This window comes from Strix aluco, chromosome 1 (assembly GCF_031877795.1).
Source record: "Strix aluco isolate bStrAlu1 chromosome 1, bStrAlu1.hap1, whole genome shotgun sequence".
Taxonomy (NCBI): domain Eukaryota; kingdom Metazoa; phylum Chordata; class Aves; order Strigiformes; family Strigidae; genus Strix; species Strix aluco.
Window position 1 is genome coordinate 121947780 of NC_133931.1, and position 20798 is coordinate 121968577.

The following is a 20798-nucleotide window of genomic DNA, read 5'->3' on the forward strand; positions in this document are numbered from 1 at the left end:
TTTAAGGTCAAATGTGACTTGAAATTTTTTGCCTGCTCAGTTTGGAAACTTGAAAGAAAGGAGAGACAAGCAATACTGACAGGTTACTAGTTACTGTTGACAGAAAAGAGTGTAATTACTAGGTTGCAGATAATACTGGGAGAGGTTATAGTTTAAAGGTAAAATTTCACCGAAGAGAGACTTACCTAATCATGTTCAATTTTGAAAGAACTACTGATTTGGAACCTAAATTTTCTCAAAATAATCTGCCTTACAATAGACTATAAGGAAATAATGAACAAAAAAAAGGTTTCTGACCCATTCTGATAAGGAAATTGAGACACAGGAATGATTTCTTTAAAACTGTACAGAACTAGTGGCAGAATTGCGTTACCCTGAGTAACACACATACACCCACGTACAGTCTGCCTTCTGAAAAACATCTCTGATTACACATTCTCCCTAAGTTCATATCTTGATTTCTGTAAGGAAATCATGTTCTAGACTTGGTGTTTTACTGTATCCTTTCCTTAGGCATCCCATACCTTCATGTACAAGTAGCCTTCCAGCTGCTTTTCTTGCTCTGACTGTGTCATCTTGTGGTACTCCAGAACTGCTCCACTGATGAGACAGGAGGCAATCTTGTGCAAAAATCTATGAGGATGCCTAGGGGGCAATTGAATTGCCTTGCTGCAGATACATAATAGCACTTCAAAAGGTTTTATGGCCAGCTGCCTTTCTGTAGGGATGTCTCAGATAATTCTCCCTCAACTAATAAAGGAAATAACTTTTTAAGTAAAAGGGGAGGCTGACTAAAGAGTCATCAAGAGCAGTCATGTCTTTTTTTTTTATCACAGTTGATGACTGTGATTACTGTTCAAAGGTAACAGATCTAAGGGTGGTTATTGCTTTTACATACTCAAGTTCTGAGTTTGCCAGACACTTACTATTAATGCAGATTAGACTGGTGCAGTTTTTAAACCTTTGTTTCCATTGATCAGCATTTATATTGGATGGTCTTTAATGATGGCTTTCAGTGATCCTAGGTATGGCAGGATATAGAGTGAAATTGGCTCTTTAAATTCAGGAGTTGGAGATAATAGTGAGCGACATACAGCAGGGGAAGTACAACAGACCTTCACAGAGAGGTAAAGTTTCTGGAGTCTGAAATTTGAGAGTTCGTACCTGGAATGTGCAGGAGAAACTTGCTGGATGTCAGTGTGATAAGGATTTTGCTTCTGTGTGCAAGTGGCCTTTTGTATTTCTGTGCTTATAGATACATTTGCTCACATAAATGAGTTGTGTGCAATATCCCTAGCCCTAGTTTTCCAAACAGAGTTTAGAACTTGAATAATAGCTTTCTGGTTCTGAATCATGACTAATGTTGCCCCATGACTTGTTACTTGGCATGGAAACTATTAAAAACAATTAGATGGCTGCCTCCGGAGGCCAGCCAGCAGAGTCCCTCAAATATCTGGACATCCTTTGGCTACCAGTAGATACTTCTGATTGCCTCACACCCTATGCTTTCATGCTGTTCTTGGTCTTGTCCTTTTGGCCTCAGTTACAGAAACCTGCAGTACTGCCTTTGTACTGTTTAGACTACCAGAACTGAATGTGCTGGAATTGCCAAAGTAGTTGCCTTAAGCAAGTAAATGTCGTACTTGGTACTTACAGTCAATGCTTGACTGTCCAAAAACATTGCTTGTCCTGTCCAAACCCACGGCTAAAATTCTCAGTCCAGGTGCTCTGAATTCCTGGCATCAGTTACAGAAGCAGCCTCACTTTTGGCTTTGATTAAATAAATGCCTTGCATGGCTGTTGCAAACACCTGTTTTGCCCATTGCCTTAATTGTGTTACTCCTTCCCAGCCCACCGCTGGCTCTCAGCCCTTGGCCAGCCTACTCTCCCACACTGTCAACCCCCTGTGGATGTGCAACTGCCCTAGCTGTGATCTTCTGGAAATGCATCAAGGTTGACTCCTGTTTCTTGAACCCGAGACTGTGCTTTCTTTCTCTTAATTTTGTGACAACCTTTAAAACTTTATTCAGGACTGCCACATGCTTGGCAGCTTTTCCCTGGAAAGGCAAAATTGTTCTGCTTGCTTCTTTAAAACATTTCTCTGCTATGATGCTTGCAAGAAACCCCAACCAATACTACTGCTTACCATGCTATCTTGTTTCTGGGAACATCCTGATCTGTCTAGTTCTCTGCCTCAGCATCACAAGCATCCCCAGCAAGCCTACACACTGTGTTTTTGTTCTGATGTGTATGTCATCCAGGATGCTGGTATCTGGCTGAAAACTGTCTCCTTTGCGTACAGTAATACAACTAGCAGGAGGAGAAAGGAGTTCTCAGTGCTGCTCTTCATTTGACTAAGCTTTTTTCCTTTGCACCTCCTATCTCTTATTTTATAGACCCCTCTTGGAACAGTCTCATCCTTCTTCAAGCTGTGAACCTTATGCATGCTGCTGCTTCTCTTCCTCATACCCTGCATTTCCTTCCTTCCTGACTCTGACCTTCTTGGTACTGATCAGGCAGTTGGTGATAGTCATGTTCTGCCAACTGGCTGGCTGGCCTAGAGGCATTTGTAGAGATATGCCTGAACCTACATTAAACATGTATCTGCTTTTTTACTTTTGGTTTTCTGCTGTCTTTTTTCCTGTTTTTCTTAAAATCATGATGAGTCTAGGCCTAAACTGTTCCTAGTTCCAAGAAATTTTTTTAATTGCTTAGAAAGCATTGCATTTGGTTTTCAGACCAAGAAATGCAGCAAGGTTGACCTCATAAGCTCAGCCAATATAGACAAGAAAAAGTCTCCTCCTAATTAATTAGCTCATTAACCATGATTAAATAGCCATATGGTTCATCTCTTTGATTTGTTTGCTTTCCTCCCTTATTTCTGACTTTTAGATCAGGAGTTCCTCTCCCATAAGAATCCCCTTTCCCTTTGTGTTCCTTCTGTGTTTTCCTGACAGTATAACTCTTGTTTTTATTGATGGCAACAGAGAGGACATGTACAGAGGTTTTTACTTCTAGAAAGCAGTATGACAACAGTTACTAATTCTTCTGCACGATAAAGAAGTGTGTGTTTCTGTCTGCATATTAACTGGTAGCAAAAGAGATGAAGCTCACCTGATGTAGTGGTAGAGATAGGAAAAAAGGTCAAGAGCTGTCGGACTTCAGATATATGTTTAGTATGTTAAACGCTACTTAGCAATAGAAAGGTTTGAAATAAGATGAAGGTTCCTGAATCACTGCTAGATGTTGATATTCATACTGTTGCTGCAGCGGAGGCAGAATGTAATGGTGATTAAGGAGGAGGTGGAAAGACTCACCATAAATGCTTAGTGACACTGCATAAGGGAAGAGAGGAAGTTTTTTTGTTTTATATTTTTGAGGCAGGCAAACTTAGTAGTAGAGGCTGGATAAGAAACCATGCCACCCTTCCTTTTAAGCCTTTAAAAGGTTTCTATCTATGGCTGCTGGGGAGGGACTGGACGAAGAGTTTCACTTTTTAGTCTCTCTTAACAAATTCCTTGTATTATACCATTGCCCTTAGCAACTGGGGAAGTAAGGGGAAGGGTCACATATTCCTGTGAGAGGGGAAAGCAAATTTCATTGCTAAAAGTGTGTTTTAAAAATATAATACTTGGGAGACTACTCTGGCATCCTGGAAACTGAGCCTTCATGTTTACCCATGAAATAAGTATGTGGGGACAGAAGTGGTTTAAATGCCTTAATTCTGCCACTGCTGATGAACCCCTGCCCAGACTGGGAGTGAACGGGATGACCTTCAAATTTATTTACCGCAGCTAAGCCTTTTCATTTGAATTTTGGAGCACGGTTTGTGTTTGTATTCTTGTAATAAGAATAACTTAAGGGTAGTGGCTTTCAACCTCTCTTGATTTGTAAACCCCAGCTGTTTTTCAGTGGTTTTGCAGACCCTGTCAGAAATCTCACATATGCATATTGCTGTGTAGCATGTTTTAATCATTTTTTCTGAGTTCATGGATGCCTTTAAATTGCTCTGTGTTTCTTGGAGGAGGAGGAGAAGATGCAAACTGCAGTTTGAAAAGCTGTGCATTAGGAGGCTTGTTCTGGAAGTGACAGTTTATGTCCAAACAACCTCAAAAAAAGCATGAGGATTATATTATGTTTTGGGGTTTTGTTTGCTTGTTTTTTTCAATTGGTGATCTCTTCCGCATTCCAAAACATGAGTCCTCCCCCAAATAAATTAGAGAACTCAACTTGAATTAGTCTAAAATTTTACATTGTTTTCCTTGTGAGGCCAAGTTTTCATTAATTTTTTTTTTTCTTCTGCAGTCACAAAGGCTGTAAAAAATGATACAGTGGAGTCATATAATGACTTGATTCTAAGAGCTAAAATTTCAGAATAACAATTATTAGAGCACTGCCAACACAGTTTTGAGCAGCCAGTGCTGTGCTGGCTTGAATCAGATTTCAATCAATAAACCAGAGGTGAAAGGCGCTGCTGCTCATCCTGTTTGAGAACTCCCTTTTCTTTATTTACCATTCAATGCAGCAGCTAGGTTTTCTTCAAAATACATGAAGGTTAAGTGTCAAAACAACAGGAAAGTCTATTCTGGCCATATAGCTGAAAATGTGGTTTTGTGAACGAATTCTTAAGAGCACGTTGCCATTGAAATAGCATTGATTTGGGTTTGGACTTGAATGGTCAGCAAAGGGCTTTTCAGCCCTTTGCTACCCATGAGGAGCCTGGCAAACAAATCTGGCAAAGCTTAACTAAATCTAATTTTGACACAAGTGTTTTTCCTGTGGTCACTTAGACACAGAACTTTCAATGACTAAGTGAGCCAGTAAAATCTCTGTTAGTGTACTGGGATGTAGCTAATTATTAGTAGACACATGATTTTTAAAAAATGTGATTATCTGTAGTTTAACCTGTCCTATCAGTTGTGATGGATCTGCCATTAATTTCTACCTTTTTCCCCCCTTTTTTGCCAACGTTAAGTGGCTAAAAGCCAAGGTAAGAAGTGTTATTTCTCCTTTGACCCACAGTGCCTCATGTGACTGATAGTAGAGGCTGCAGAGCCATTAAAAACTGAAAACTAGTGCTCTCTTATGCTCTCCTCTGCTTTCCATAGGATAGATTAAACATGCTATACTTGATTTTTTTTTTATTTACAGCATTTAGAGTGTGTCAATATATCTGCGATACATTGACATCTGCATTTATACATAGATACATTAATTTCTCTAACACATGTAGTGCTTTGCTCTGAATTCAGTAGATGCCTTGATTCCCTTCACTTACATTTTTTGCAGGAGACTTCCCAGACAACCTGAATGACTCTGCTAGTCAAATAGCAGGGACAAATTGAGAAATTCTCGGCCTGCGCTGACTGTATTGTCAGTGTTAAAGTTTGATTTAAATTATTAACACCTGAACAGAGATGAACACAAATGTGCCTTCCCTTAAAAGAAAAGAGAATATAAGAGATCTGTGTGTGAACCTGTCAATTGCCTACCTTTCTGATAACTGTTGTAAATTAATAGCAAAAATAATGTTAAGCTTGTATTTAGACTCTTTGTATTTATTGGTGTCTGTCTTGCATGTAGCTGAAAACTTGCTGTTTGACAGCTGTCTGGGAATTCTCACTTCATATTCTTACACTTTTTTTAAAAAAAAAAAAGCTGTCAATAATAGAGCTGCTCTGTTATAAAAATAAAATCATGTTTTCCCTTATTTCAGCATGGAAATAACCAGCCTGCAAGAACTGGCACCTTGTCAAGAACAAATCCGCCTACACAAAAACCACCAAGTCCTCCCATGTCAGGCCGGGGAACTCTGGGGTAAGAATGAAGACTGCTTGGTCCTGCCTGCATAATAGAAAGCTTTAATTGTGCTGGTGTTGGTGTTTCTTAAATGCATGGATAGAGGCAATTCTGATTGCGTTTAGCAAAAAACCACAATTACCTTTCCTCTATAAACCCTCTCAGCTTCATTGACTCTTATTTACATGATGACCTTCTGAAAGAATGTTTTTTCAATAATGGGGGAAAGATTTATTATAGAGATGGGTAAATGAGGCGGCTGTTGTTATTCCTGATTTTCTGGGATAAATCCTTAGTGACACAAAAGAATATCAATAAGGTTTTGACTTCAGTGGGGGAAAGACAATTGTCAAAGTTTTTGTCTACTCATTTCTCAATATTGTAAGAGGTATGAAATGACTGTTGGTGCCATATTTGCTGCATTATCTAAGCAAAATTTGTCGCATTGTGAACACAATGGCAACGTTGATTCTTGTAGGCTTGTGCATTTTTATTTTTATGCTTAAGTGAGGAAGGTTTTGCTATTACTGAGTCCCACTGTGAATAGAGTTCCCTGCTGTAGCGTCTATTTTGCTGTGGGGAGTGAAATCTGCTTATCTTGGTGTGCCAGGAAGTAGTTGTTGCTAGAGACGAAAACATTAATACTTGAGAAGCTCAGAGCACATGCCATATGGTTTTGTCTGTCCAACTGTGCAACGTCTTCCAAAAGGCATCCTAAACAAGACCTTCTACCTATTTGTCACCCTTAGTTTTTGCTTTATGCTGTGAGGAACTGAGGCACTGTAAAGCTGGCTGGCATGGTTGTGTTGGCTTTGGGTGTGTTGTCAGGGAGAGGTGGGGAGCTGGAAAAATGAGGCATAATGGGATGGAACAGGACAGGGATCAGAAGTGATGGTCAAGGAAAATTAGAAGCGGCAACTCCTTTTGTAGAAGCCTTAGTGATTTTTAATCCCGATATGATGCTTTGCTGCTTCACCATCGCAGTGTTTGTTGTGTATTCTGCAGAGAAGTTACCCTAGAGGTTTCCTCAGCATGTTTTGTGAAAATTCCCTTTGCTCAAGGGCATGCAATCAGTATTCCAATTGTCTCTCTTATCCCAGCTGAGAGAGCTGTTTATCAGCCCTGAGAAGCTGGGTAGTGCTTTCATGTCCTCTTGGACGTTTGCTAGTGAAACAGCAGCGTTGATGTACTGGTGAGCTGCCTCTCTCTAATGCTCCCCTCGGAACAAGCCAGAGCTGTTTGCTTGCCTTCGCTGATTCCCGATAAGGATTAATCAGCTGAATGTCATTTCCAAATGAGCTTGACAGAGGCAGCAGTTGGCTGAGGGGGAGGAATAATGTGGATTCGTAACAGAGATTTCTATCTGCCCTTCTTGTTCAGGAAGTACAGCTCTTGTCTTGAGCATCCGTGTTCTGCCAAAGCATGAAATATCATAGGCATGACTGTTTCCCGAATATATGCAGAAAAAATTGCTAGAAACCTCAAGGATACTACCCTTTTCCCTTTGATCCAGAAGACAGAGATAAGCGTGTAAAATCAGAACGAGCTTGGTGCGTAACACCAGCCTTTAAGTATGTGCTGCCTATTGTGCGGCTTGTCCCTCCAAGGCAAGACTATCTAAAGGAATATGGTGGGGAAGGACTCCTGCACAGAAATCACGTGGGCTGAAAAGGGAAAGGGGCTACAGGAAGCAGGGGTTTCTTCATCGGACTGTGGGAAACCTTGGATGCTCAGGTTGGAAGTACGACAGGAGAATGAGTGAATTGCTGGAGCTGGATGGAGGGAATAGTTGCAGTCGCGCCTTGAGGGTCCTGGAACAGAGCAAGGCCTTGGACTTCCTGTAGCCCTCCCTGGTGGCAACGGGCATCAGCACTGCACCCAAGCATTGGGGGACGTGAGGTGGGGTGTGCTGGGCAGCATCAGGAGTTTTCCTCCTCTGTGTGAGGCTGGCAGAAAAGCGAAGGGAAGGATTGGCCTTGAGTGATGGAAAGAAATTGGTTTTTACTTCTCTGGTGCTTAGGAGTTTGAGTTCTTCAATGAAGCTGAGAAGAAAAAGGAGAAACTGAAGCATGGCTGAGGATGTAGTGGGGGTTTGCTTTTCACAATATTTTTATCTTGTACGGGCAAAATAAATAGTATTACAGAGCTGAGTAGTAGTTCCTATTGTCAGTGCATTCCAAGGTAGAATACTTGAAAACATTAGTTTTCAAAGTTATTTTTGTTGGAAGAACATTGAAAATCTTCCCTGCTTATCATTCTATTTGGTGGTATTTAGAGCTCTCTCTTACAACTGGAATACAAAGTTTCTTTATTTTTCCCACAACTGATCTCTTTGGCAGATCTATAGGTGGTGGCAGTCTGCATATTAAAATCATCTGGAGGTCTTTATATAGATAAACTAATTTAGACACCACAGTGCACACAAACAATTATGTTATTTCCACTTTTCTCTTTGAGAGGTTTTAATTATAAAATGTTATACTTAAAATTTAAATTGTTGCATTCCATATTGTAAAAAGGAAGTCAGTAAAGTTCTTAAAATACCAGGAAGCTGTATCACTTATCAACTCACTTATAACCAGTAATTGAACAAATTATTAAATACCCATAGTTTAGTGTTTTTGTTTAGCTGGTGCATTGCCAAATTCCTCCTCTTGCAAGGGATCTCTTAGTTACTGGTGAGAACTGAAGAGCTCTGCAAGTCAGTACAACAGATGCACTGTTCTTAAGGCGGTAATGGGTCTGGTAAATAGATCTTGAAAGATCTGTTGTATTTCTGACTTGATGCAGTCTGCTAGATGACCTTGGAAGTCCCTGGGCTTCACTTTCTTGGGCTGCAAAATGGAAACAATGAAGCTCATCTGAGAGGCACTTTAAGATCTGCTTAAGTGATATGAGATTGCTTGATTACTGTGTGAAACAATGCTACTAGGAAGATCACTGGTGATTGCAAATGTAACTTGTTCTGTGAAGCTTTCAGCCTTATTCCTGTCTTAATGAGTTGAATATCTTTAGCCAAGAATACTTTGAGAAAGCTTTTGGAGGGGAGGGGAAGGGGGGAAAGAGGAAATTGTTACAGTGGGAGTGTTTGTCAGGTGCAGTGTACTGAAAGGTAACCCCAGAATATTATGTGAATGTAACTGTTCTATGTTAGGTAGTTCAAAGAATATATTTTGGGTGGTAAATTTAGTTTAAGCTTTTTTAGACAGTTTATGTGCTGTAGGCCAACTTGTATGGATCTATCTACATAAGAGCACTTCAGAGAGTTCAGTGTGACCTGTCTACCCTGTCCAATGGAATTTGTTCAACATACTGTAATGTGGGTCACTGTACAGTGGTGTCTCATGAAAACTTAAGAAAACAAATGGCTTCACTACTTCATTCATTTATTCTTTTGATCTTCTGATCCTTTATCTTTCTGTCTTCAAATCTTTTTTTCCTTGACCAGTCGAAATACTCCTTACAAAACCCTGGAGCCAGTCAAACCACCAACAGTCCCCAATGATTACATGACCAGTCCTGCCAGACTGGGCAGTCAGCACAGTCCAGGAAGGACGGCTTCCTTGAACCAGAGACCAAGAACACACAGGTAGAGCATTTTCTCACTGTTAACTCTTTCCTGCCTGGCATGCTGATGCTTACTAATGTCACAGACACAGAAAAGCTTTGAAGCTTTGTGCCTGTTGGCTTTTTGTTGAAAGGCAAAAGGTGAGTTATTCTACCACCCTGCATTAACAGAACTTCACTGTATTGTTGACTCCTCTAACACATAAAAGTGTCTTCATACTCTATAATAGCTTCATTGTGTCTATCAACTTACTTCCATAACCACAGGCCTTGTTTTATATAATCAATTTCTTTTTGTTCTATGGTATTTATTTCCCAAGAATAAGTAAAACTTCAAAATTCATGCAGTTGCAAGGTAGTGATGGGTCCTAATGGGTTTAAAGCTGCGTTATTAACCTTAGCCTAAAATACACTTAGGCTTTTTTTTTGTTTTGTTTTCAAGACAACTAATTGCAAAGGGAAATTTCTGTTGATTAGAAACACTGTGATGAAGATGGTCTTGAAAGCTGATTGCTTTCTTTTGGCTAAAACTTAATGCTTGTGATCAGTGCTAGCATGATAGAAGTAGAAAATAAAACTTATTCACAGAGCAGGTATTGGCGTCAGCCAGTTGTTTCCACATGCTTAAGGGTTTTGATCAGAGTAGTGTGTGGTTTGAGTGAGAAGGGTGTTCTGAGTGTTTTTAGTGTAACTTTTTTCTTGAATTGCAAGGCTAGAGCTTTCTCTGAGCCTCTTGAGTTCAGTTTTTTCAGTTGGATTTTTATCATGGGCTTCAAACTACAGGGTAAAAACAGAAGAAAGAATTCAATGAGAAGTAAGAGGTTAGCTTATTTTTTAGAGATATTTCTTAATTTATTTTTGTTTAAACTCCCAGTAGGCAGTTACACATGGTAGGTCACTAACGGGGGTTGAGAGAGTATTTTGGACACAGTTGATCATGAAATACTGTCAGAATTAAATAACGTCTAAATCTGGCTGCAACAAACATCTTGTTAATCTGTTTAGCTGGCTACTGTGAATGGTCCCTACTCTTGTCTCACAAGATCTTCTTTTATGTAGACCGCAGTTAGAAATTCAGCCGCAACCATGGTGACAAGATCAAGGTTTTCATCAGACAGGTTTCCATTTCAAATCGCTGATTTTCTTTTTTGCAACAGTGCTATTTTCTTAAGATATATTTGAATGATTTGCTCTTGACTCTTGACAGCACTGATTTGTAGCTACCCAGGAATGGTAAATAAACTATAACATCACTGAGTACTCTTTAATTAACATGGATGGGTTAAAGTGGTGTGTTGGCTTCAAAACATCTTGACTACTTAGTTCCCTTTGTTAGCCATTTAATCCATGTAAATTCAAGCCTTGGCCTAAGGAGTGCTCTTGGATAAGAGTAAGAACAGATTCCGCCTGAATCTTGATTCTTTTTCAGCTCCCTCAATGAAAAGAAGCGTTATGGCCTCCAAAGGCATATGCAGAAATGTTACCCAGCTCACTAAATTATGTTCTGCAAAAAGTCTGTATTGTTGGCCTCTAATTTGTATTTCACGTAACAGTACTTAGGCAAATCGTGACCTGGCTGTACTATGTACTATTTCAGACTATCTCTTGTACACAGAAAGTGTGTGCGGGGGGGGGGGGGGGGGGGGGAACTGTTAGGTGTACAGAAAATTATCCACACCATACCCCACACCACACTCCACACCAGCTGGTTCATCATGGCTGTTCTCAGTTAAAAAGTTCTCAGTCTAAACTTCTGTTCTGAGTAGAGGAAATGTTCCTTCAGCTGACAGCATAAATATTTTAAAATAATTACAGTTTAGGTATGAACTCTTCCAGCCTCAGCTTATTACTTTCAGTTATTACAAGGCCCATGTACTATTCCTACAGTTGTTACTCCATTGCCTAGAACTGCTATGGTTGCTTACATTTTTATTTTTTTAAAGCATTTAATTAGACATTTTATGCATAGTGGTGTTAGCTAATTCCATTTATTAGGAGTGTAATGCATCCAGACTTGATTAGCTGTGTGCAATTGTAGGTAAAGACAGAGGCATTTTGTAGAGGATTTTTCAACAGTCTATAATTGAGTTAGGCTAACAGAGCTCACACAAGAAGTGTGACTGTTGATAGGCTGTGCTAATGCTTGTATTTTTCTTTTATAGTGGTAGTAGTGGAGGAAGTGGCAGTCGAGAGAATAGTGGAAGCAGCAGTATTGGCATTCCCATTGCCGTGCCTACACCTTCACCGCCAACTATTGGACCAGGTATGTGGGACTTTTCCCATGTTAACTTAAGGCTGTAATTTCAGTCACTTGTGTTTGCAGAGGGATTTTGACTGAAGACGATGGGCTAGAAACTGTCCTGAAGCACAGTCCTAGTCAGGAAATCTCATGAGCACTGAGGGACATCTAAAGTTTTAATTCTTTACCAAAAGTACTTGCAGAACAATCACTCATAGAATAGTGATGGTTAAAACACCTTTGGTCCGTGTTTTTACAAGATAATCAAGGCAGGGAGGGGATAGGAGAGAGGTGTATCCTTTTAGAGCTTAAGTGTATTTTTAAATGCCTATCTACTATTTGGCATTTCTGGATGCCCTGAGAGGCATCAGCAACTATGTACATATTTGATGGGAAATGCCGTCTTCTGAAATAGCGTGCTAACTACCATCTGCCAATGATGGTATGTACCTGTTCTTTTTAAAAATTAAATAAATATCTTTATTTCAAATCACAGAAGACCATCTACAAAAACAGTGCTAGTAGTAGAATTCAGGCTTATCTACCAGTGTTGTTTATGCTGTGATTACAGTCTGAAATTGCTAAGCTATGATGGAGATCATTGAGAGAGGCAGGAGAACTGGTTTGTATAAGACAGCACAGCAATAAAAGAAAACCATACAGGATCTCTTGGCATCAAAAGTGTACTCCCTTGTCTTTAAGAATGATGAATGGTGAGAATGTGTAGGATCCTTCTTTATTAAAGCCAGCAGGATTATTATCTTGGTTATAAACCAACTCAGTCACCTGTTTGTTATCTGTGTATTTTGTAAGCACATAAAGCTAATTTGCGCATGAAAACAGAGTTTTGGTGTAGTTTTGTTACTGCACCTTTTAAATTTCTGTTCCTCGGATGACAAACCTTCACTTTGTTATGTGTGTGTAGGTTTTCCTTTCCCAGGTGTTTCTGATCTTGCAGCAGCACAAATAGGCATGAAATCTTACTATCATCTGGCATCCCATAAAAATCAATGGGAAAAAAGAACTGCATGTACAGAACCCTGTGTAGGATCAGGGCCCGAGTTTGTATCAGTTGACCAAAGTTGAATTTCTGTATTTATTTGGGAAGCCTATCAAGTGCCCATGCTTTTTTAAAATTTATGTATTTATTTTAAAAATATATGGCCTAATTGGGAATATAAACTATTTTATTAGCACACATTTCTGTTCCTCCTCCTCCTGGAGCCCCGCCAGCACCACCACTGCCACCACCTCTCCCGATGGGCAGTCTGATAGGTGAGACTTGTGTCAATGCTGAAGTGATTGCAGTCATGCTGCATAATCAATAATCATCTCTTCCTAATGGACTTAGTGAGGGTGGGTTTTCTTCTGTAGTGGGGCCTACGTGATTTTAATATAAAAATCAGTTCTGGGATTCTTTTTTTGTTGTTTTTAAACAAATCTAATCTCCACTAATTTCCTGTGGTTAAAGCCTCTGAAGGTAAACACACGAGGTACGCTTAAAAGTCTGCCAGTTACTTGAAATCTCTGTTCCCAATAAAGCTAAGATCCAATTAGTCTGATCCATAAGAACTCAAAATCAGCTTGAATACTGGTATTCTGCTGTATCACTCCTGCAGCTGAAACTAAGCCACAACAGTTGCACTCTGGCTTAAAAATGGTAGCTGATGTGTAGGGTGATGTATGTATTCTATCCTGTGGGAGGAAGATGACTGAAAAGCAGAAGTGTCTGTCACAGTGGCTTGGGTTTGATTCTGTAATGCTGCAGGCGGATGACAAACTGGAAGACTCGAGGATGTGAACTAACTGTTCTTGAAAAATTGCTTCAGGCATTACTTATAGCTGTTAGGATGGGATCTAAAAGTTCTTCTCAAAGCAGGCAGGAAGAAGTACCCCACACTTTCCTATCACAGGCTGATGATAAAATTCATTGATTGTGTTACAAAACTAGCTTTGGAGGCTTTGACCCACAACCCTTTGCACTTTCCCTTACTGAAGTGTTAAGTGAAAGTGACTTTGGATAGCATTACAGGATTGCAAACTTCTTATCGCACACTGTTTGTGTATGTGTGTGTGAATTTTTGTATATATTTATATATCTTTATATAAAATATATACATATGTATATAAAAGCACAAAACATTGCGAAACAATTTTTATATTTAAAAATTGCACTGATCCATGTGACCCCAACATGTGACATTCATTAGTTTGCAAGGTGTGATTTGTTTCTCTATCTGTCAGAGGTTAATCCAAAAGAGAACTTAAATTGTTTATTAACCTTGAAGTTTGTGCAGCAAACATGTGGAAGGTAAAAATGAGTGATCATCCTGAAGAATGAGTGACATGTCGTTCTGTCAGCTGGCATCGGTGATTCTGATTTGTTAGTGCAAATTCCGTCAATATAAAAGCACAGCTAGCAAATATGAGTGATAAATGTGCCAAGTGTCTGAAGCTCGTGACATTTGTTTTACTGTTTTGTTAGAGTGTCTTTTTATATTGGATTGGAGCCAAGTTCTGGTTCACAGTGGAAAACATTTGCTTTGAGCAGAATGTGGATTTCTTTCTGTGTGCTTTTTAATAAAGGGTATTGCATGTAGAATGATTGAGATATGCTTAGGAGCTGGAAGCTGATTCAGTTTTCCAGTCCAATCCAGTCTTTCAAAGTAGTTCTCAGCATTTCTCAAATGCCCTTTATACAAGTGTTGGTTTATGGCCTGTGTGTTTTTTCCCATTATTGATTATAACAGGGATGTTTGTTTTCTGTTAATCTCCTGTTACTGGCCTTAAATTATTGGAGACCTGTAATCAAGTATTTCCCATGTTCTGGGCTTTTTTTCTACTTTCTGCATTCTATCCCAAGTAATGCTCTGCTTAAGTCTTTTCCTTGGTTCCTCTGGCTAATGCTTTTCAGCTGCTCCGGGTTCAGCTCCTGGTTCCCAGTATGGCACAATGACCAGGCAAATCTCGCGACACAACTCTACCACTTCTTCAGCATCTTCTGGTGGATACAGACGGAATCCTTCTGTGACTGCCCCATTTTCTGCTCAACCTCATGTTAATGGCGGGCCTCTTTATTCTCAAAATTCAAGTAAGCTTCTGAGCTCTGAAATCACAAACTGTTTTGAGCAAAATGATTGTAAAAGCATGCATGGCATTTTAATTCATTTATGAAGAGCATCAATCAGATTAGTACTTTCTTTCCTAAAACAGAAGAAAAAACAAACAAGAAAAACCATATTGAAGTAGTACAGTGATTGCACTACATGCAATTATTCTGTTTTCCCCTCTGACTTGTTTGCTGTTATTCATGACAAGAAATTATGATTACCTATCTAATTATAGGCACATTATACTTAGCATTTCAGGTGTGCTTCGAGAACATAAACTAAAACCAGATTTTTTTTGCAGGAGACCTAATATGGTTGTAGTACAGTCCCTCCACTACTGGGCTAGTAGCAAGAGAGTACTGTCAGAGCACAGTGCTCATGTAACAAACTTTTCCCATTACACAGTTCCTCCCTGTCTCTGTTTCCTGATTCTAAGTTTCTCCTTTGTTCTTATTTTTAAGCTTGACTGTTAAAGGAGAGCTCAGTCTCTCTCTTTTTAGCAGATGACTCCTCTGTGCTTCCACACTAGTAGTACTATAGATGGAGATGAATAAGAGAAGGGATGGGTGCCATGGGCAAGCGGGCAGGTTTTAGTCAGCAGCATCCTGCCTACCTACCCAATAGGGCAAAGGAGGTTCACTAAAGAAAGAGCTGCAAAATTAGGATCTGCTTGAATGTTGGTAGAAAGCTGTTTCTATCAGGAAACCTGCTCCTTGCCGTTTCCGTAAATTTTGAGTAGATACACGTAGAGGAGTGCTAATCCTTTAATGGTTTCTGGTGGTGTTCTTCAGCATGCCAACTCTTCAAACTTCAGAGTGATATTTCTTTTAAAAATAAATGTTGATGTTTAGGCTGAAGATCACTTTGGACCAGTGTTTGCTGTTGTGTACTTAATCTTCAGAAAATAATGCACATAAAATGTTTGAGACACTGAGGTGAAGAGTTCTCAATGGTTTAGAAGTATTACATCTATCAGAAAGCATTTTTACATGCAGACACAGTGCCTATCTTTTTTTTTTTTTTCCAATCCTGATTTTCCTCCCACTCTCTCTCACCCATACTGGCCCTTCATTTTCCTCCACACTCTTGTTCCCCCAGATTAATTCACCATAACAACAGAAGCTCCTTCCTGTTTGAACAGTTGTGTTCTGTTGATTAAACAGAGCTTTACTTCTGGAAATAGTTCAGTTGTCTTAAATAATGTGCACACCACTGTTTCTGAACATTTACATTTGTCCAAAGCAATTTTTTGCTCAAATGCAGGTGCTGTTCCTTAATCTAGCCTCTCTGGTGTTATCAAAATACTGATTATCAGCATTTTTTAAACAGTATTTTGATGGGTTTGTTTTTCTACTTTAAACTGGTTTCTTCTGTTTCTGTAACTGGTGATTATTTTTTTTAATGCTACTGTCTTGACATTAAATCCAGGTCCCATGTTCTCTTAAGGTTTTACTTTTCATGCTAACAAATACTCTGTTTTTTCTTAGATGTTTACTTCAATTTTGTGAGAAACCTGTTTGTTCTCCCTCTTTTATTGATCATTTCTCCCATACAGTTTATTTGATTATTGGTTTTGTAATGAACTAAGTGCTTCATTTTTATTCATCAAACATTAATCTTAGTTATGGCTTTATTTAAAACTGTTGCTTACTTGGAAGTACAGAACCTCTTTCAAATTTGGTTCCAACTGGATTACCCTGCTGAATTCCCACCTTCACACGAATTTCTCTGCTTCAGTGCAAGAGAAATTCCACTGAGAAGGGGCATGATATAAACAAATGAGTTGGTTTTTGTTGGGTTTTTTCTTTTTCTTTTTTTTCTTCCCCCCCTGCTTCATGGGGAGGCATCCTGCCAGAGCTGACACTTTGAATGGCATGCCCTGTTGCCACCATGCCTCTTTCCTACCTGTAGAGGGAGGAGTTGAACATCTCAGCTGTTGGCCCAGCATCTGAGCACTGGTGCCATGGGTCTCATACCTCATTACTCACCAAATAGGTACGCCAGAGAAGAGGAGCCTACAAGTGCTTCCTGGGGAGCTCTGTGCACTAGTGTAGCCAGTTGTAGCTGTTGAAGCCTTTGCCAGCCTCTTAGGTTGCTGAGTGCTTTCTAACCACAGAAGACTTAATTTAAAATAAAGCTCCATTCTGCTCTAAACCCATCTGGTTTTCCTACCAACAAGCAACAAAGTCCCTTCTCCTATGTAAAACAAAAACACAGTAAGCCAACCCACTGCCCCCACCTCAGCAGAACAAAATTACAGAAGGTGTTCTCTGTGTGTTCTCTGTGTGAATATTAAGTATTGATGTTGCCACATTTTTGCCACTTGGAAAGTAGTCGTCTTTGCTCTGTGTCAGTGCTGCTTTGCTGCACTTGGTGTAGCGTTCTTCTCTTTAGAGGAGTTGTCCAGAATCCTGCAAAACATCCCCTCTACTTCTAGTAGTGTACTTTTTAAAAGATAACTACTGAATTTGAGTCATGCTTATTTGGCAGCAAGACGAAAAGCTCCATTTTGTGTGCTCCCCAAGTGAAGCGGAGCAATTCCCTTCGCATGCACACCCTGTGAGCTTCCAGGCGCATGGCCTGGGCTCGGCTTTTTATTCAGCTAAACACAGCGTCATGCTTTTTGATCCTCGATTGGCCGGCCACGAATTCAGCCTTGTTGGAAACACAAGCTTGAAGAAGGTTCTTCTGTGTGTGTGTTCTTGTTGTTCTTTACATACTTTGTTTTGTGGTCCTCGTTACTGACGACTGCTTTTGTTTGTTTCCTTTTTTTTTTTTTTTTTTTTTTTCCTTTGTCTGTTTGACTTTCCCGGTATGGTGTGTGTGTTGCTACCAGTTTCTATTGCTCCACCCCCTCCCCCTATGCCTCAGTTGACTCCACAGATACCTCTCACAGGCTTCGTGGCCAGGGTGCAGGAAAACAGTAAGTTTGGACAAGCTGAGCTGTTAAAGGGTAGAGCCTACTTTCTTCTAGCATGCATGGCTGGCAAGTCAGACTCTCTTTTGTTTCCTTTTCCAGAAGCTAATACCATCTTGCATTCTAGTGTCAATATGCTATTGGAGCTGAAGGGCACACTCTTCAATATTTTATAACGTGCATGATTATTACTGACCCATTTAAGTTCTGAACTGCAAATTTATTATAGAAATACAGTGTGAAATATGTGGCATATGATTGGTGTGAATATAGAAATGTATCTTAATTACAAATATTAATTTCATGTTGAATCATTCTGCTTGAGGCTTTTTCACTAGGATAATTGATTAGTTTTTATTAGAAAGGCTTATGTAGACTGTCAGAATATGTACTGTGTAACCATTGATTCTAATACTGTAGTAATTTTCAGGAAGCTGTACAGTCAGTTGAAAATGTGCAGTCTTATGATCTAATGCCATTGTAAAGGAGCTTGTAAGGTATTTCTCCTCTCGGCAGCCTTTCATTCTCCATTTGTGTTCTCCAGCCCGATTTTCCTACTGACCTTGCAGCATGTTAGGTTTGTGAGAGAAATGCTCCCTGGCTATGATCTGTGCTGCAAGGTATTTTATACTGGTAACTCTGCTTTTACCATTCTCTTGATTCATTTCAGGTGAGTGTTACTGTTCCAAATGCTAGTGCAGGTGTAAAGTTGTGTTCCTGATCTGGGGACATTTTTGCTGTAGGAATATGTTGCAGTTCTGTAAATAACAGAATGAATGCAATGTAGCTAGTTCATGAAGCAAGTATAAAATGTTTTTAAAGTGTTTGGGAGCCATAGCAAAGTTTGCCCGGATCCCAGGGGTTACTGTTACATAGTAGCTAGGGAGCTCCAGCGTACATTAGGAGCCCCCAGATGTGACTAGTGCTGCTGTTCAGCTTCCCATTAGAGCTTTTAAGTGGTCATGGTCTGAGCCTTCCCTAGAGATAGGACACATCTCTCGAAAAGAAGGCATTTTGGTGTTGTGGTAGGTAAATAGTAAGAATGTTGTTGAAATAGAATAGTATGCCACAAAATTGTGTTAACAAGCCTTTCCAAGATTCAAAGTGTAGAGGTAAACCTACTGAAGATGAAGGTTACAGAATGTCTTCACTTGCAGATAAACTTGAGAAAATTGACACCTGCTTCTGAATTGTTCCGAGTATTGTCCTCCTGGAGATAACACAGCCCTTGGGAGAGCGGAGGTGAAAGGGACAGACTTATTCATGTGTGCAACAACAAAATGCAAGCTGACTTGTGAATGAGATTGCAGCAAAAAATAGCTGAAGCTTGAAATCTGGTCTTAGGAATTGTTCTTTTTATTTTCTTTCTTTTAACAGTCCCTCGGGTTTGAAAGTTACGTAACGAGTATGGCTTTGAGCTGCTGCTGCCTCATTTCAGAGGCAGGGGTGCGTGTGGCAGTCTGTGCATACGCTCAGCAAAACTGGCTGTAGAGGCTGTTGTTGAGTTTTGGCAATGTGTGCTAGACTTTCATCTGCCTCATTTTCTGCAAGAAGTCTACGGGGGAGTGGAGTTAGGGAGACTTGTGGGTAGGCTTGTCCTTTCCTTATCATAAAGATCTGTGGGTTTGGAAAGCAACATCCTCTGCTCTGTGGACTTCTTTCAGAGGATAAGGACAGAGGGCTTAGAAACTATGCAACGCCTATTCTTTTTTCCTGCGCCCTGTGCCCAAACTGTGGGTATCTCCTTCAGAGAGGTTTTCCAGTGTGTCCGGTGCCCAGGGACAACTGATTGAATGTAAATTGCTGTACTGTCACACCCAATCCTTTCAAAAGGAGTCTGCTGGCCCCCATTTAAAGAACAGGGATGTGAATACATACAAGACAAGATGTCTCAATTTGGAGATGTATAAATACTGGTCCTTTTACCCTTTCTCATTTAGTATGATTTTTCTGTATGTTGTTTTTTTTTCCTCCCCTAGGAAAAGTCATGCTATTCTAGAGTCTGCCTGTTTTAAGTTCAGAATCAAGAAAAGTCTAGGTTAAAATTCAAGAGGCGGGGGGATACTTCCATGGAGTGGCACTTGTCTAATTTTCTGTTCCATTCTCTCCCCTTGTTTAAATGTGAAGTTGAATTGTTTTAAATGTTTCCCATAAAGCATGCAGTTTCTGCACTGCATCTCAGTTAGGGTATGTGTTGGCACTTTCACACTTGCATTTCCTGCCTTCTTTTCTTCTTTTCAAATAAGCAACTTAATTGTTGAATAAATACAACTTTTTGCATTTCTTAAGGTAAGGATTTCTCAAGATCTCAAAGGATTGTTGTTTCAATACTGTTGGTTTTTTTTCCTGGCTGCAGACAGAAATTAAGGGGAGAAATACATTTTGTGAAAGACATGCCGAAACTACTGCACAAAACCAATCCGTTCATAAACAGTGTTGTCATGTCTGGTGGATTAATGAAGCCTGCCTGCGAGTGCAATTCAGTAACACTGAAGATATAGCGTTCACTCAGCCAAAGACTTTGTTAGTCTGTCTCCAGGTGACATAAATGGGCTTCTGTATGGGAGAGGAATCACTAATAATACAGTGGCAGCCAGTCTTACTGATGGAGAGTGCTGTGGCATGTTCAGCTTAGCTGGTCAAGTTGAAGAGGAGCTGGGCTTGCAGGTGAAGAGTAGTATGAGCTCTTCAACGGATAGAGAGCAGGCTGGGTGCCAGGGCTTGAGGCAGCCTCTGCCCCAGCAGCTCCTGCTGGCTTCTGCCCCTTCACAGCCAGAGATTTGGCTTCCCCTATACCAGCACAGTCGGTCTGACCCAGCTAGGACATGGGAGTGATGCTCAAGCCCCTTGTCAGGGGCATGTGGCTGAAGAGCAAAGGTTAGTCACTGCTGGGGTAGTGGCCAGGTGAAAGTAAAGAGCATTAAAGCAAACAGAAACCCTATTTCTAATCTTCAGTGCCACTGTAACTAGCAGTAGCTAAAGCTTCACTCAGTGTTGTTCTTTCCTTGCCCTGTAGCTTGGCTTTCTTTTCAAAATTAATGTAGTGTCCTGGAGCACATGCCCAGCCTGATGGCTCCTTTCAGTCAAATCGTTTCTAGAGCAGTTTTCAGCCTGTGTTTTCAATGTGCAGGCTCCCAAATCTCCTGTAATTAAATCTGTATTGCTG

General features: G+C 40.1%; 1 protein-coding gene across 11 annotated transcripts in view; it reads left to right on the top strand.

Annotated features, from left to right (window-relative positions):
* ABI1 (abl interactor 1) overlaps window positions 1-20798 on the top strand; it is an 85187-nt gene that overhangs the window by 60613 nt on the left and 3776 nt on the right. The window contains exons 4-10 of one of the 11 annotated variants that reach the window (XM_074833527.1): window positions 4976-4990; window positions 5717-5817; window positions 9248-9388; window positions 11529-11629; window positions 12800-12880; window positions 14520-14696; window positions 17552-17638. In XM_074833527.1, coding sequence (XP_074689628.1) covers window positions 4976-4990; window positions 5717-5817; window positions 9248-9388; window positions 11529-11629; window positions 12800-12880; window positions 14520-14696; window positions 17552-17638 — 703 coding nt within the window. The remainder of the gene's footprint in view (window positions 1-4975; window positions 4991-5716; window positions 5818-9247; window positions 9389-11528; window positions 11630-12799; window positions 12881-14519; window positions 14697-17551; window positions 17639-20798) is intronic. The other 10 variants (XM_074833557.1, XM_074833537.1, XM_074833582.1 and 7 more) reach the window with 10 other exon arrangements.